The 13,918-nt window shown below is 48.1% G+C and overlaps 1 protein-coding gene across 1 annotated transcript in view; it reads left to right on the top strand.

The window, feature by feature from the left end:
* The window catches only part of dennd4c (DENN/MADD domain containing 4C), a 59,477-nt gene extending 52,760 nt beyond the window's left edge, over positions 1-6,717 (top strand). The window contains exons 28-34 of the mRNA XM_056300634.1: positions 44-242; positions 1,442-1,552; positions 1,695-1,832; positions 3,022-3,139; positions 3,643-3,796; positions 4,025-4,089; positions 4,241-6,717. Of these exons, the coding sequence (XP_056156609.1) occupies positions 44-242; positions 1,442-1,552; positions 1,695-1,832; positions 3,022-3,139; positions 3,643-3,796; positions 4,025-4,089; positions 4,241-4,377 (922 nt within the window). The 3' untranslated portion in view covers positions 4,378-6,717. The remainder of the gene's footprint in view (positions 1-43; positions 243-1,441; positions 1,553-1,694; positions 1,833-3,021; positions 3,140-3,642; positions 3,797-4,024; positions 4,090-4,240) is intronic.
* Positions 6,718-13,918: the final 7,201 nt, after the last annotated feature.

Below are 13,918 nucleotides of genomic sequence, written 5' to 3'. Positions count from 1 at the left end.
ATACATCTCCTTCTAAAAGCTCGTCTTTGCCTTGTGTCACCAGTCTGGTTCCAGAGCCTGTGCAGTCAGACCCCCTGGGTCTGCTGGAGCACCAGGCACCGGGGAAGCAGCAACGTGGCAACGGGACATCGCTGACCCGCAGCAACAGCGTAGGCGGTCCCCTGCAGAGCCTGGACTCCTCCCAGAGACCCAGCCATGGCGTCTCCACCACAAGCCTGCCCAGCAGCCTGCATGAGGTGTCGGTGAGTGCCTTCCCGTGTAAAAAACTAACCCCAACACAGCTATGCTGCAGTGGTGCCACAACTACAACCGCTTTTACACCTGCTTTTAAATAAGAACATGTCTGTAGGGAAATGTCCTGGTGCAAGAAGAATGTGATGTGTGAGAATGTGAATCGGTAACTGACTTTCACCATTGGTAACATCTAAAACCAACTGTGGATGTGTGGGATTTAGGTCAGTTCTTAGGATGTTTTGTTTTTTAGGTGTTCGATGAATTTCATAGGACAACTGATAAAATGTCTGGAAATACTGCTGAAGTGTGCATAAAGAAAAAAATACTTTGGCTAGCTCCATTTAGAGTTAATTTAGATAAAGTGAAGTGAGTTTTTATCTCATTCAATGGAAACAAAACGACTATTTCTATAGCACTTTTCTAGCTCGAGGACACTAAGTGCTTTGCCTGAAATGACTGCATGACTGTGGATGTGGTTTTATGTCAGAAATGTGACTTGGGGGCGTCCAGGTAGCGTCTATTCCGTTGCCTGCCAACACGGGGATCGTCGGTTCGAATCCCCATGTTACCTCCGGCTTGGTCGGGCATCCCTACAGACACAATTCGCCATGTCTGAGTGGGAAGCCGGATATTGGTGTGTGTCCTGGTCGCTGCACTAGCACCAACTCTGGTTGGTCGGGGCACCTGTTTGGGGGGAAGGGGGACCTGGGGGGAATAGCGTGATCCTCTCACACGCTACGTCCCCCTGGCGAAACTCCTCACTGTCAGGTGAAAAGAAGCAGCTGGCAATTCCACCTGTATCGGAGGAGGCATGTGGTAGCCTGCAGCCCTCCCCGGATCAGCAGAGGGGGTGGAGCAGTGACTGGGATGGCTCGGAAGAGTGGGGTAATTGGCCAAATACAATCGGGGAGAAAAAGGGGGAAAAAATCCAAAAGAAAAAAGAAAAAAAAGAAAGAAATGTGACTTGGGTTTCACTGCTCAGCAGCAATACCACAATATCCTTCAAAATTCTGAAGGTTTTCTAAGGGGTTCAGGGATTATATAAGAGGTAACATAATGTAAGAGTCTTTACAGCACACTTACAGTATACTCTGCCACTGTGTGTGTGTGTGTGTGTGTGTGTGTGTGTGTGTGTGTGTGTGTGTGTGTGTGTGTGTGTGTGTGTGTGTGTGTGTGTGTGTGTGTGTGTGTGTGTGTGTGTGTGTAGGATGGCATGGGAGCAAAGCGACCAAACCCCAAGCCAGTGTCAGTTCCCTATCTCAGCCCCTTGGTGCTGCGTAAGGAGTTGGAGACGCTACTGGAGAATGAGGGAGATCAGGTAATACACACACAAAACCACATGTACTCGCATGCATTTGCACTTTTCAGTCTGTAAGAGGTAAAAAATTACAGACACTTTTAGAAACACATCTTGACAAACTACTGAGTCATAGGCTGACTGCTATTATGTGTTCCACAAGGTGATCTACACCCACAAGTTTCTCAGCCAACACCCCATCATCTTCTGGAACCTGGTCTGGTATTTCCGCCGGCTGGAGCTGCCAACTCACCTGCCTGGTCTCATCCTGACCTCTGAGCACTGCAACAATGGAGTACAGGTCAGACTCACCTCTCCTCTAAATGTCTTTAACATGCCATCCATCTGCATTCTCTCTCTCTCTCTCTCTCTCTCTCTCGTTTTCTGTCTCCATCTGTATCCTTTCTATTTTCTCTCTCTCTGTGTTGCTTAACATCCACCATCCATCGATAGGACAATGTCTACAACAGGCCCACTGTTAACTGTTACTCCCTTGATTTCCTAAAAGCAAGGCCCCTAAAGGCTGATTTAGACTAGGTGACTTTTGCAGTCACCGCCTTGTTGCTGACCAAACGCTTTCAGTTGCTGTCATTTGCTGTTGAAGCACAGCACGCGCTCGTGAATGAATGATGTAACTTGGATCCAGGCATTGACTTGCACATTCAGAGTTGTGAGCCCCACAGCTCTTTTCAAACACATTTTATATGTGGCGACCAGTGACCGCACATCTGGCCAATGAGAGCTAGAGGGAATACGAAAGCGGAAACTACGCCAGCAGCAGAAGTTGTACATTATGAATATAAATAAGCTTTGTTGTTTTGCAACAAAGACAGTTGTTGTTTTGCTGTTCAACTTGTGGAGAAAAAAATGTGACTTATCACTGGACCCCCCACAATTTGGATGTAAGGCTTGAGGATTTGCGGAGGGAGAGCAGATGTCTGTTAAACATTTCTAACATACACTTCCACAACCACATTGTTAGTTTTTTTTTTTGTTTTGTTTTGTTTTTTGGTGACATTGCATGTCCAGAGTTCCCAGAGTTGTGTAGTGCGAATTTACAAAGTGGGGTAGTGTGTATGCCTCATCTGTGAGACCTGTATCAAGTGACTCAGCCACCTAGTGTGTAAAGAGTAGCGCCTGGGTGGCGACTATAACTGCCTCATCTGTAGGCACCTTAAGACTGCACAGCAGGCACATACCCTCTGACCTCCTTAAGGAGTGCATAGCTTTGTGTGTTTAACTCCACAGCTCCATGAAAATAGATGTGTTCCCTTTTGGATGTTAATTGATTTCTTCTTAACACTCATCATTAGCTTGACCATACAGGTGTGATGGAAGCTGCCCTTCTCAGACCTCTCCAAAATGCTTTTTGTTAAGTACATTTGATTGTTTGACTTAGTGTTGTTTGTGCTTTCATGACTGATTAGATTAATGTTTTGAAGGGGTAATGATTTGGGCGTGTGTGTGTGTCTGTGTGTGTCCCTTTGCAGCTTCCACTGACTTCTCTGTCTCAGGATGGTAAACAGGTGTACGTCCAGCTCCTGTGGGACAACATCAACCTGCACCAGGAACCTGGAGAGCCACTCTACCTGCTTTGGAGAACCCTGCGTAAGTACGAAAAAATAGCATAGACATTATCTGCCTTTCGACCAAGTTGTGAATAAGAATAGCTGAATGGAAATGATATGGAAAATATGATGATTGGGAACGATAGTTTTTAAGCTCACACGAGGTGGGAAAAATTCGAAATTTTGGTGAGGGATAATGCAGTTAAGACCAATGTGAATGTGGTTTTTGATTTTGGTTTTTCCCTAGTGGCACATTTTTTCTACCCCTCTGGGTTTTTTTTCTTGTTTATTTCAATGAAATAGTCCTGCACACAGAGAGATGATTTAATTGCCGACAACCAGCTAATGGAAATGCAGCTGATTCAAATTTGAAAAATTTTCAACTCTTCAAGTTCGCTCAAAATCTGCTTTAAGATTTGGGCAGAAACATGGCTACTGGCCCAGCAACAAATTGGGTCATGTTTAGTTCCTGTCTAGGTCATGTTTGGTTTCCCTAACCCATAGGATATTTGAGATTCTTATGGTTTTTGTGTTGTCCACCAGTGGAGAAGAAGAGGACGCTGGCTCCAACAGACCACCAGGAGACACGGACCCTCCTCAACACAATTGTCCGCAACATCCAGACCAACGATGTCTATGGGCCTATAAACCTGCTGCTCCGAGAGGTCAAACGACGGCCAGAGGTCAAACGGCAAAGGTTGGCCTTCTTACCTTCAATTGGATGAGTGTGATCCATTTAGTCTTCCCTGTGAAGCCCTTTCACCTTTTCTGTTTGTTGTTAAGTGCTGCCAGTCTGTAGTATTGGGAAACAGTAGAAAGCTGACTGGGCAGTGTTACACTTTCCAAGACTCTGGCCAAATGGATGAATTTGTTGAATCTGTATCCATTGTGTTGTCTTTATTCCCCTATTTCCTCTCTCTTTCAGGAGTATCTACAGAGAAATCTTGTTCCTGTCACTGGTGTCTTTGGGACGGGAGAATATCGACGTGGGTGAGTGAGAGTCTGTCCCATGGCAAATGCTCAAAAGCATTGTGACAGTTGCAAGATGACATCCATCAAACCAAAAAGAGTTATTTGTATTCCTTATTGTGATTTTTTTTCTTCCCTTAATCACTCCCTCTGTCCCCATGTTGTACTGCAGAGGCCTTTGACAGAGAGTACCGCCTGGCTTACGATCAACTGAGTCAGGAGCAGCTGAAGGCTCTGCACCGCATGGACCGGCTGCCCAGCGCCAGCGCCCAGTGGTGCCTCAAGTCCTTCGGCACGCCCATCATCTGACCATTGCCACCCCCTACAGGACCGATGGAGATGTCAGGCTGCCATCGTCCCTTGAGCTGCGGTTAGAGCGCAAGACAAGAGGCTGGTCAGAGGGGAGGAGGGGTGGGGAATATATTTTGGCTGAAGATTGTAGGGGAAAATGGATTTTCTAAAGAGCTCTCAACAGCCCTCAATCTTCCCAAAGATGGTACTTTTTCTCCTTCTCCTTCTTGAACACTTTAGTTTTCCTTCTACCCCACAACCACCTTTTTTTTTCTTCATAGATTTCCAAGCAGCTTCTTCTAACTGGGACTCTTTCTGTGAAAGTTGCTTGGAAAAGCTAGGAGATAATCTCTTGGAACTTAATGGGTTGTGTTTCCGTACAGATGTATAGAAAGAAGAAAGATTATAAGCTGTGTGTTGTGTTGACTGTACGAGTGTGTGTGTGTGTGTGTGTGTGTGTGTGTGTGTGTGCATGTGTGTGCGTGCGTGCGTGTGTGCGTATGTACGTATGTGGTAATGCAGTCACTGCCCAGTCTTCACTAGTTTTGCGCTAGCGCTTTAACCACACCGCCTAATGTGTTGTGACTATAGCGGAATGAGATATAGCTTAGTTGACCGACTAGCGCACTGTGTACAGTCCCTCTCATGTTTTATTTCCTGTGTGCTCCTTCTGAAAAGGGTAACTCAAGTCCACCTTTTTTGTACATATTTTTCTACTTGGGAGGGGCCGGGGATCGGGAGGGGAGGGAATCTATTACCGGGGTTACCTAGTTTAAGGCAATAAGTTTTGATGCCCCGCTCTTTCTACCGATCCAAGTCTTAAAGAAGAATGTCATTGTTTGTGTGTTTGTTTGTTTCGGTGCAAATGTACGGGTTCAGAGTGGATTTCTCTGTGTAAATATGTCGAACGCTCATGTAAATGGGAGAGGACTGAAGCCACGGACAATCACTCAAATTAAACTCAGAGCATTCCAGAAACGCTTCACTCAACATCCAGGTGTGTTAAAGAAAAAAAACAAAAACATATTCATCCCTGCAGAGGCTCCACCACATGTGTTTATACCCACCGTTCTGGGGTGGGGTTTCATCAATTGGAAGGGAAACGGCATGCATGCCAAACTACCTAAAAAGCAGCTTTTTTTTTCTTTTTTCAAAACAGAATCCCTTTTCATTCCCAAGCCTTAACATGGGAGGAAGGTTCTCTTACAGGGAAAGACTTAACTGCAGTGCCTCAGCGATGACAAGTCTGCTCAGCTTGTTTTTAAATGTCCTGTTGTCTTTCTTTTTCTAAACAGCACCGTACTGTACTTGGCCAGTTCATATGCCTTAACGCTATGATAGATTCAAATTATATTTCACAAGCACATTGTTTAGTCTTTAGCCATTGACTGTAACATAGGCATATTGTGGCATAGTGATAAGACTTCCTCTGATAACTGAACCATCAGATTTGTTTTAATCAGGCATATTACTTGCTTAAAAGTTAGTTTTTAAAGGTTAACACAGTAATATATAATGTCACCTCTATCCATTATTTTAGAATAGTGTTTGCAATTGTGATCATTTAGAGCTTTGTGTGGCACATAGTACAAAGGGCTTGTTCATACAGGTGATGCTGTGTCCGTCATGAGAGTTGCCTGATGAAACGACATTCCAGTGAATGCTGAAACTAAAATGGGAAGTGGAAGTGCTGCAGCGGTTTTCCAAATCTCTCCCTTGAGTTGTTGGAAACTGGGTCCTCCGGTAGACTTGAGAGAGAAGCTGTCTTGTACAGATTCTGTGTTGTTTTTGTGAAATTGTTGGATTGCACTGCATGGATTATAATACCCGACCTTGACTTTGGGGAGGGATTCGGGTCTCTGTCCTACCAGGTTGCATCCATTCAACATAACTGCCAATTGAAGACATTGAAAACAGAAATTTGAGATAATAACAATGAAAAACTTTGAATTATTTATTGTATTTGACAACATTGAGATTGTTGACAGTACAGTAATTGACCTTTGCTGACTTTTGCATTTAACTTTTAAAAGTTTAGTGAATGAACCTACCGAACTGATTCCACAAATGTACTCTCTTGACTTGTACATTTGATCTCTTGATGGTACAGAGACATCATGCCACCAAACCAGACATCATGCCACCAAAAAGAGATGTATAGAAAAGTCCCTCAATGGTTTAAGTGATCTCATACCGTCCTGTGGAATGGATTTGAATGTTGAGACACAATTCATCTGCAATAAATGAGTTTGTGACCTGACTGACAACTCGGTTGTGTCAGTTTGTTCTTTAGATGTTAAGTTATATTTACTGGGATTTGAAATCACCTCAATGTCTTGTGAAAACTGTAGTTGTGGGTGTGATTTTGGGGGTATTTTCAGAATCAGAAACAATGTATTTGTCATCTCACTCATGTACTTTCTACGGAGCCCGAGAGGTGACATGGGAGTTGTTTTTTTTTTAACTCGCACGCATTATTAAGTCGCACGCTCAATTTAGTAAGTCGCACCCACGCTTTACGTAGTCGCACGCACGCATTATGAAGTCCCACGCTCAGTTTAGTAAGTCGCACGCACGCTTTACTAAGTCGCGCGCGCGCGCTTTGTAATTAAGTCGCACGCATGCATTCCAAGTCGCACGCTCAATTTAGTAAGTCACGCGCGCGCAAGTTGCACGCACGCACGTACGCACCGCCGCCCGCTGGCTCTGATCTGACCTAGGTTTGGCGGGAGTTCCACTTCAGACCGCAGCTCAATTCCTGACAACGGCGACAAGGGTAAGGTGCACAAAGTTTACAAGTTAAAGAACGGGACTTATCTAGCTATTAGCCCACACTGGGGGAAGTTTTTTCGCTCATTGAAAGTACCGAAAGCATTTAGCTATGGAAAGGTCAATCTATTTAGCAAGCAACGTAGGTACAAATTCAGAACAGCTAACTTAACGTTCATGTTCATGTTGGCTAGCAGGCTAGCTACTGTGGTGACCCACATCTATATAACTAGAGACATTCACCTAAGAGAGAATGCACTTCCGCTTCCGGTCCAGAGAGTTCAGTGTCGTTGTCAAATATATGACATGAAAAGTTGGAGCTAGTAAACTACCTCGACTACGTCTACTCTCACGTCTCCTGTCTCGTTGTTTTCTAACTCCACATTGGTGACCCCGACGTGATCGAACAACTAATACGAGTATGTCTGACAACGACGACGCCGGTGCTAACAACATGGCTATTGCTAACGCTAGCATTTACGCCGCTACTGTGAAGCTACCCGACTTTTGGCAGCATAATCCACGGCCGTGGTTTCAACATGTGGAAGCCCAGTTCCAGCTGAGAGGGATAACGCAGGATGCAACGCAGTACTTCCACGTAGTGGCGGCGTTAGACGCATCGACAACGGCGCGAGCAATGACACTGTTGGAAGCTCCGCCAGCTGCTGGCAAGTACGATGCTATAAAGACATTCCTCCTGAAACTATTTGAACTGTCGGAGCTGGAGAAGGCAGACCGTTTACTGTCCCCGAATGGCCTCGGCGACGGCAAACCGTCTGATTTAATGGAAAAAATGCTGTCTGTGCTGGGATCGGCTGATCCGGCCTTTCTTTTCACACACATTTTTCTGAGGCAGCTCCCCGCACCTGTACGCACAGCACTGGCCAGTTCTCCTCTCGCCGCCTCCAAGGACTACCGTTCTCTGGCTGCTGAAGCAGACAGGGTTTTCCTGGCCAACCGGCAACAGTTTGTGCATGCCCTGCTACCCCACCAGACCGCCCCACCACCACCTGTGTACGACTATATGGACACCGCGGCTGCGGTGACAGCCCGCCGCCAACCTGACGACGGGCTCTGTTATTACCATGCCAGGTTTGGGGCAAAAGCAAAACGGTGTCGCAAACCCTGCAGTTACAGGGTTCAGGGAAACGCCAAGGCCGGCGCTCGTTAACGGCTATGGGCGCCGGCCGTGACTGCAAGCTGTTGTTCATCAGAGACTCCTTGTCGGGCCGGCGGCTGCTGGTTGACTCTGGCGCTCAACGCAGCATACTACCAGCACAAGCTGTGGACACGATGACCGACAGTCACGGCCCCCAGATGGACGCCGCCAACGGCACGTCCATTCGGACGTACGGTATCAGACATGTGGACGTGTGTTTTGGCGGCCGACGTTTCGGCTGGGACTTTGTGATGGCTGCTGTATCCACCCCGCTCCTAGGTGCGGATTTCCTCTGTGCTTTCAACCTGCTGGTGGATGTTAAAAACTGTCGCGTGATTGATGCCGTCTCTTTTGCGTCATACCCCTGCACGCTTGGGGGCGCTGGAGCGCTGTGCCTTGCTAACACACTCTCCACCGGGGATCCATACCAACGCCTGCTCGCAAATTTCCCCGAGCTGACCACACCCACCTTCTCCTCGGCGGTGGCCAAGCACGGCGTGGAACATCATATCACCACAGTGGGGCCCCCAGTTTACGCCCGGGCCCGACGCCTCGACTCGGCCAAGCTCGCAATAGCCAGGGAGGAGTTTTCGACTATGGAGCGCCTCGGCATTGTCCGCCGTTCTGACAGCCCGTGGGCTTCCCCTCTTCACATGGTTACTAAGGCCAACGGGGGTTGGCGCCCGTGCGGGGACTACCGTCGCCTAAACAATGCCACGACCCCCGACCGGTACCCCATACCGCACATACAAGATTTCTCTACCCACCTGGCGGACGCTGCCATCTATTCCAAAATCGACTTAGTGCGGGGGTATCACCAAGTGCCGGTCCACCCACTGGATGTCCCAAAAACGGCTGTCATCACACCCTTTGGGCTCTTTGAGTTTTTACGTATGCCTTTCGGCCTTAAAGGGGCGGCGCAGACGTTTCAGCGCCTTATGGATTCTGTGCTCCGTGACATGCCATTTTTGTTTGTGTACTTAGACGACATCCTCGTGGCCAGCGCGTCGGCGGAGGAACACATGACGCACCTCAGACAGCTGTTTGACAGGCTCAGCGAACACGGCCTCATCATCAACCCAGCTAAGTGTCAGTTCGGGGAGTCGTCCATCACCTTCCTCGGGCACCACATCACTCCACAGGGGGCCGTTCCCCTCCCTGCCAGGGTTGAGGCTGTCACCATGTTCCCCCGCCCCCGCACTGTACAGTCGCTGCAGGAATTCCTGGGCATGGTGAACTTTTATAACCGTTTCCTGCCCCGTGCCGCCCACATCATGCGTCCCCTGTATGAGGCCCTGCGGGGTAAGAAGTCTAAGGACGAGCTGGACTGGTCTTCGGGGATGGACGAGGCTTTTGTGGCCGCCAAGACCGCGCTGGCCAACGCTGCGCTGCTAGCTCACCCGTCGCCTGCCGCCCCCATAGCCCTTACAACGGATGCCTCCGACTACGCCGTGGGGGCCGTGTGTGAGCAGTGGGTGGGGGGGGGGCTGGCAGCCGTTGGCGTTCTTCAGTAAACAACTCCGTGAGAGCGAGCGCAAATACAGCACCTTTGATAGGGAACTACTGGGTCTCTTCCTCGCAACCAGACACTTTAGGTTCCTATTGGAGGGCCGACAGTTCACCGCTTTCGTGGACCACAAACCGCTGACGTTCTGTATGGCCAAAACCTCAGAACCGTGGTCTGGGCGTCAGCAGCGTCATCTCGCGGCGGTTTCCGAGTTTACCACGGACATACAACACGTGTCGGGCAAGGATAACTCCGTCGCCGACTGCCTTTCACGGGCGGTTGTTAACGCCGTTCACTTGGGACTCGACTACGCCGCTATGGCAGCGGACCAAGCCAAGGACGCGACCGTTCAAGACTACCGGTCGACCCCTACGGCGCTACGGCTGGAGGACGTGACGTTCGACGCGGCCAACACCACCCTCCTCTGTGACATCTCCACCGGTCAACCGCGCCCCCTGGTGCCTACTTCCTGGCGGCGCCGAGTTTTCGACACCGTCCACGGCCTTTCCCACCCGGGAGTGAAGGCCTCGACCAAATTGGTGAGCGTCAAGTTTGTTTGGCCTGGGCTCCGTAAGGATGTTAGAGCCTGGGCCGGCTCTTGTGTGGCGTGCCAACGCGCCAAGGTGCACCGCCATACCAAGGCCCCTTTGGCGCCGTTTGTGGTTCCAGAGAGGCGGTTTGACCACGTCAATGTTGACCTGGTGGGTCCCCTGCCCCCCTCCCGTGGTTATACGTTCCTCCTCACTATTGTGGACAGGGCCACCAGGTGGCCAGAGGCTATTCCCTTGTCCTCCACGACGGCAGCAGAGGTAGCACGGGCGTTCATCGGCTGCTGGGTGGCCCGTTTCGGCACACCGGGTGACATCACGAGCGACCGGGGCTCCCAGTTTACCTCGGAGCTCTGGACGGCGGTCGCTGAGCACCTGGGGATGAAGATCCACCGCACTACGGCGTACAACCCGCAGAGCAACGGACTTTGTGAGCGGTTCCATCGGGACATGAAAGCCGCTCTGCGGGCAAGCCTCACTGGCTGCGACTGGATGGACCGGCTCCCATGGGTCATGCTCGGCCTGCGTTCGGCCCCGAAGGAAGACCTCCAGACCTCCTCCGCTGAGCTGGTGTATGGCCAGCCCCTGCGAGTTCCGGGGGAGTTTCTTCCGGATGCTACGACTCCCTGGTCGGCCGCCTCTCACCTCAGTGCGTCCCGGAGCGCTGCCGGTGCCTTCGCTCCCGTTCCGATGTCTCAACACTGCCTCCCCCGGTCCTACGTCCCCAAGGATCTGCCATCGGCGAGGTACGTCTTCATTAGGCACGACAGCCATCGGTCCCCGCTGCAGCCCCCATACGATGGGCCCTTCCGCGTCCTGGAGGCGGGGGATAAGAACTTTGTGGTGGACATGGGGGGCAGGCCGGAGCGGGTCGCTATAGACCGTCTCAAGCCTGCTCACTTGGACATTGGGGAGCCAATGCAATTGGCCCTACCCCCGCGGCGGGGACGCCCTCCTAGGTCGGCCCCGGCAGCTGCCTCTGTTCCTGCTTCGGCCCCGCCTATGGCCCGGGTTTCGGCCCCATCTGTTTCCCCTCCTGTGAAGCGCAGCCGTTATGGCCGCAGGGTCCACCCCCCGACTCGTCACTTGTTTTCCCCGTGACTTTGCACTATGTCATTGACTGTTCTGTTGTAGAGTCTATTTTTATGTTCATGAGTTGCGCTTTTGCTGTTTTGCATTGTTTTGTGTAGGTGAATTCTGGGGGGGCCTGTGTGGTGACCCACATCTATATAACTAGAGACATTCACCTAAGAGAGAATGCACTTCCGCTTCCGGTCCAGAGAGTTCAGTGTCGTTGTCGAATATATGACATGAAAAGTTGGAGCTAGTAAACTACCTCGACTACGTCTACTCTCACGTCTCCTGTCTCGTTGTTTTCTAACTCCACACTACAACGTTTGCCTAAGCTGTAGCATGCCAGGTAACTAGTCAACATTCATCAGCCAACATAACTGAATACGTTGGGGTTATTTTCGGTGAACATTTGCAGTTCGTTGTTCAGGCTGTGACGTTAGTTAAGCAAGCTGCCTTAGCAAAAGCTAAATAGCTGTATGGCAGTGCACTGAAATCTGAGGCAATCGAATTCTGTGACTCTCCGTTGCTGTCTATATACAAACAAAAATGAATGCAGTTTGTTTCGAAATAAGTTATTCACATCGTTATTCACATTATAGTGGGTTAGCTGCTGTCACGGGCACGACAACCAACGTTCAAATATCTTGGTTTTCAAAGTTCAAATATCTTGGTCTTTGTTTTTATTGTAGACCATAAATAGTTGTGCATCCTTTTTTACTGACACTAGAAAATAATCAAGGTTATTGCATTTTACTGAGTTTGCACTGTCTTGCCGCCTATCAACTGACTAAAACTACGTCTCCCGTGATGCATTTCTCTGGATCGGTCCAGGAACTCTGGTCTGGGGCGGGAACATAGAGTTGGATTAAGTATCTCTAGTCTCTCCAATTCATTCGCTTGTGCTTGCCTGGGAGCAGCCATATTGGCTAGATCAGGGGTTTTCAAAGTGTAGGAAAGTGAGCCTCCCCTCAGAGAACATAAAAACAGCTGCGCCCCCCTCCCAATTATTATTGCTATTATCACTATTATTGTTGTTGCTATAATGTATGTTCCACTCGGGTATAAAAACGGGTTTCAACAATAAATGATATATCTTTGAAGATGATCTTTTATTTTTGTAAACATCTTTTTAAACATTTTTAAACGTTTTAAACATCCTTTTAAACATTTTAAATATCTTTTTCAAACATTTTCAAATGTAGGTAATGTTACTAAAAATCGATCCATTTTGCTCCAAGCATTGCTGAAGTTAACTAAATTTAGCTAGATGTTTACGGTTACTTTTTCTTCACGTTTTTTTTTTCTCACGCTGCGCCTCCCCTGAAGCGCTCTGGCGCCCCCCAGGGGAGGCGCGCCTCACACTTTGAAAACCCCTGGGCTAGATTACAGGCAGCCATTGGCCATCGCAGGGAGTAGTCAGGAAATGGACAACCATTCTCTTCTTCTTTGGTTGAAGAGCAAGTTCATCCTCTGATCATTGACTGATTTCTGCCAACCCATTGGAAGACACACTTATGTGACTACTTCTTGTCCAATATGTCACTGCCCATGCAGGCACAGCACAGTTGCTAAGATACAAAGTATTAAAAAAAAATTTCGCCCGCCCCCAGGAGCTCAGGCTGCGATTAAAATGAGTCTTCCAGCAAGACAATGATCCACGAAATGCATCTAAATCAACAAAGTAAAATATTGATGCACATTTGTTTTCTATTAAACTCTATTCAAAGGAATAATTAGGGGTGCCAATAATTGTGACACCTATCATTTTGAGAAAATAAAATATTGTTTTTAAAAATACTTCTCTCTGAGCAGCAATTTTAGAATAAAATAATGTAATTTTCACATATTCTTTAAGATAAAATATAGCTCATTAACTGCCTTGTTTATTTTATATAGCCTTTTTTGCTCATCTTTACCAAGGGGTGCCAATATTTTTGGATGTTTATAGAAGCCTCTATAAACCTTTGATTGGACATCTAAAGGCTGTGCATCATGTGTCCTATGCCACTGAATATTGGGGTGTAGTTTGGGGGGTCTGGGTCACATGACCACAAAACTATTGAAAATAAAAGTCCTAGTTTCAGGTTTTAATGGTCATGGAAGCCTCTATAAACCTTTGATTGGAAATTTAAAGGCCGTGCATCACGTGTCCTATGCCACTGAATATTGGGGTGTAGTTTGGGGTGTCTGGGTCACATGACCTCAAAGCTATTGAAAATAAAAGTCCTGTTTTCAGGTCTTAACAATAAAACATGTTTATTTTCGGCTTTAAATATTTACAAAATACTTCAAAAACTTAAAAGTGGACGACGTGCAATGTGCATTATTGTCTCTAAACATATTGCAGTTGCTTTGGCGTGTGTCTACATTACTTGGTTGCAAGGTATTGCAAGTTGAAAAATCAAACATCAGAATTCATTGACGGTCCCTAACCAGCTCAGCACCCAAGGCTCTGTGAGCGACATTGCCGATGCTATTGCTGTAATTTCGGTCTTACATTGA

This window comes from Lampris incognitus, chromosome 20, assembly GCF_029633865.1.
Source record: "Lampris incognitus isolate fLamInc1 chromosome 20, fLamInc1.hap2, whole genome shotgun sequence".
NCBI classification, from domain to species: Eukaryota; Metazoa; Chordata; class Actinopteri; order Lampriformes; family Lampridae; genus Lampris; species Lampris incognitus.
Note: the sequence above shows the minus strand (reverse complement) of the source record. Positions and strands in the feature narration are given on the sequence as shown.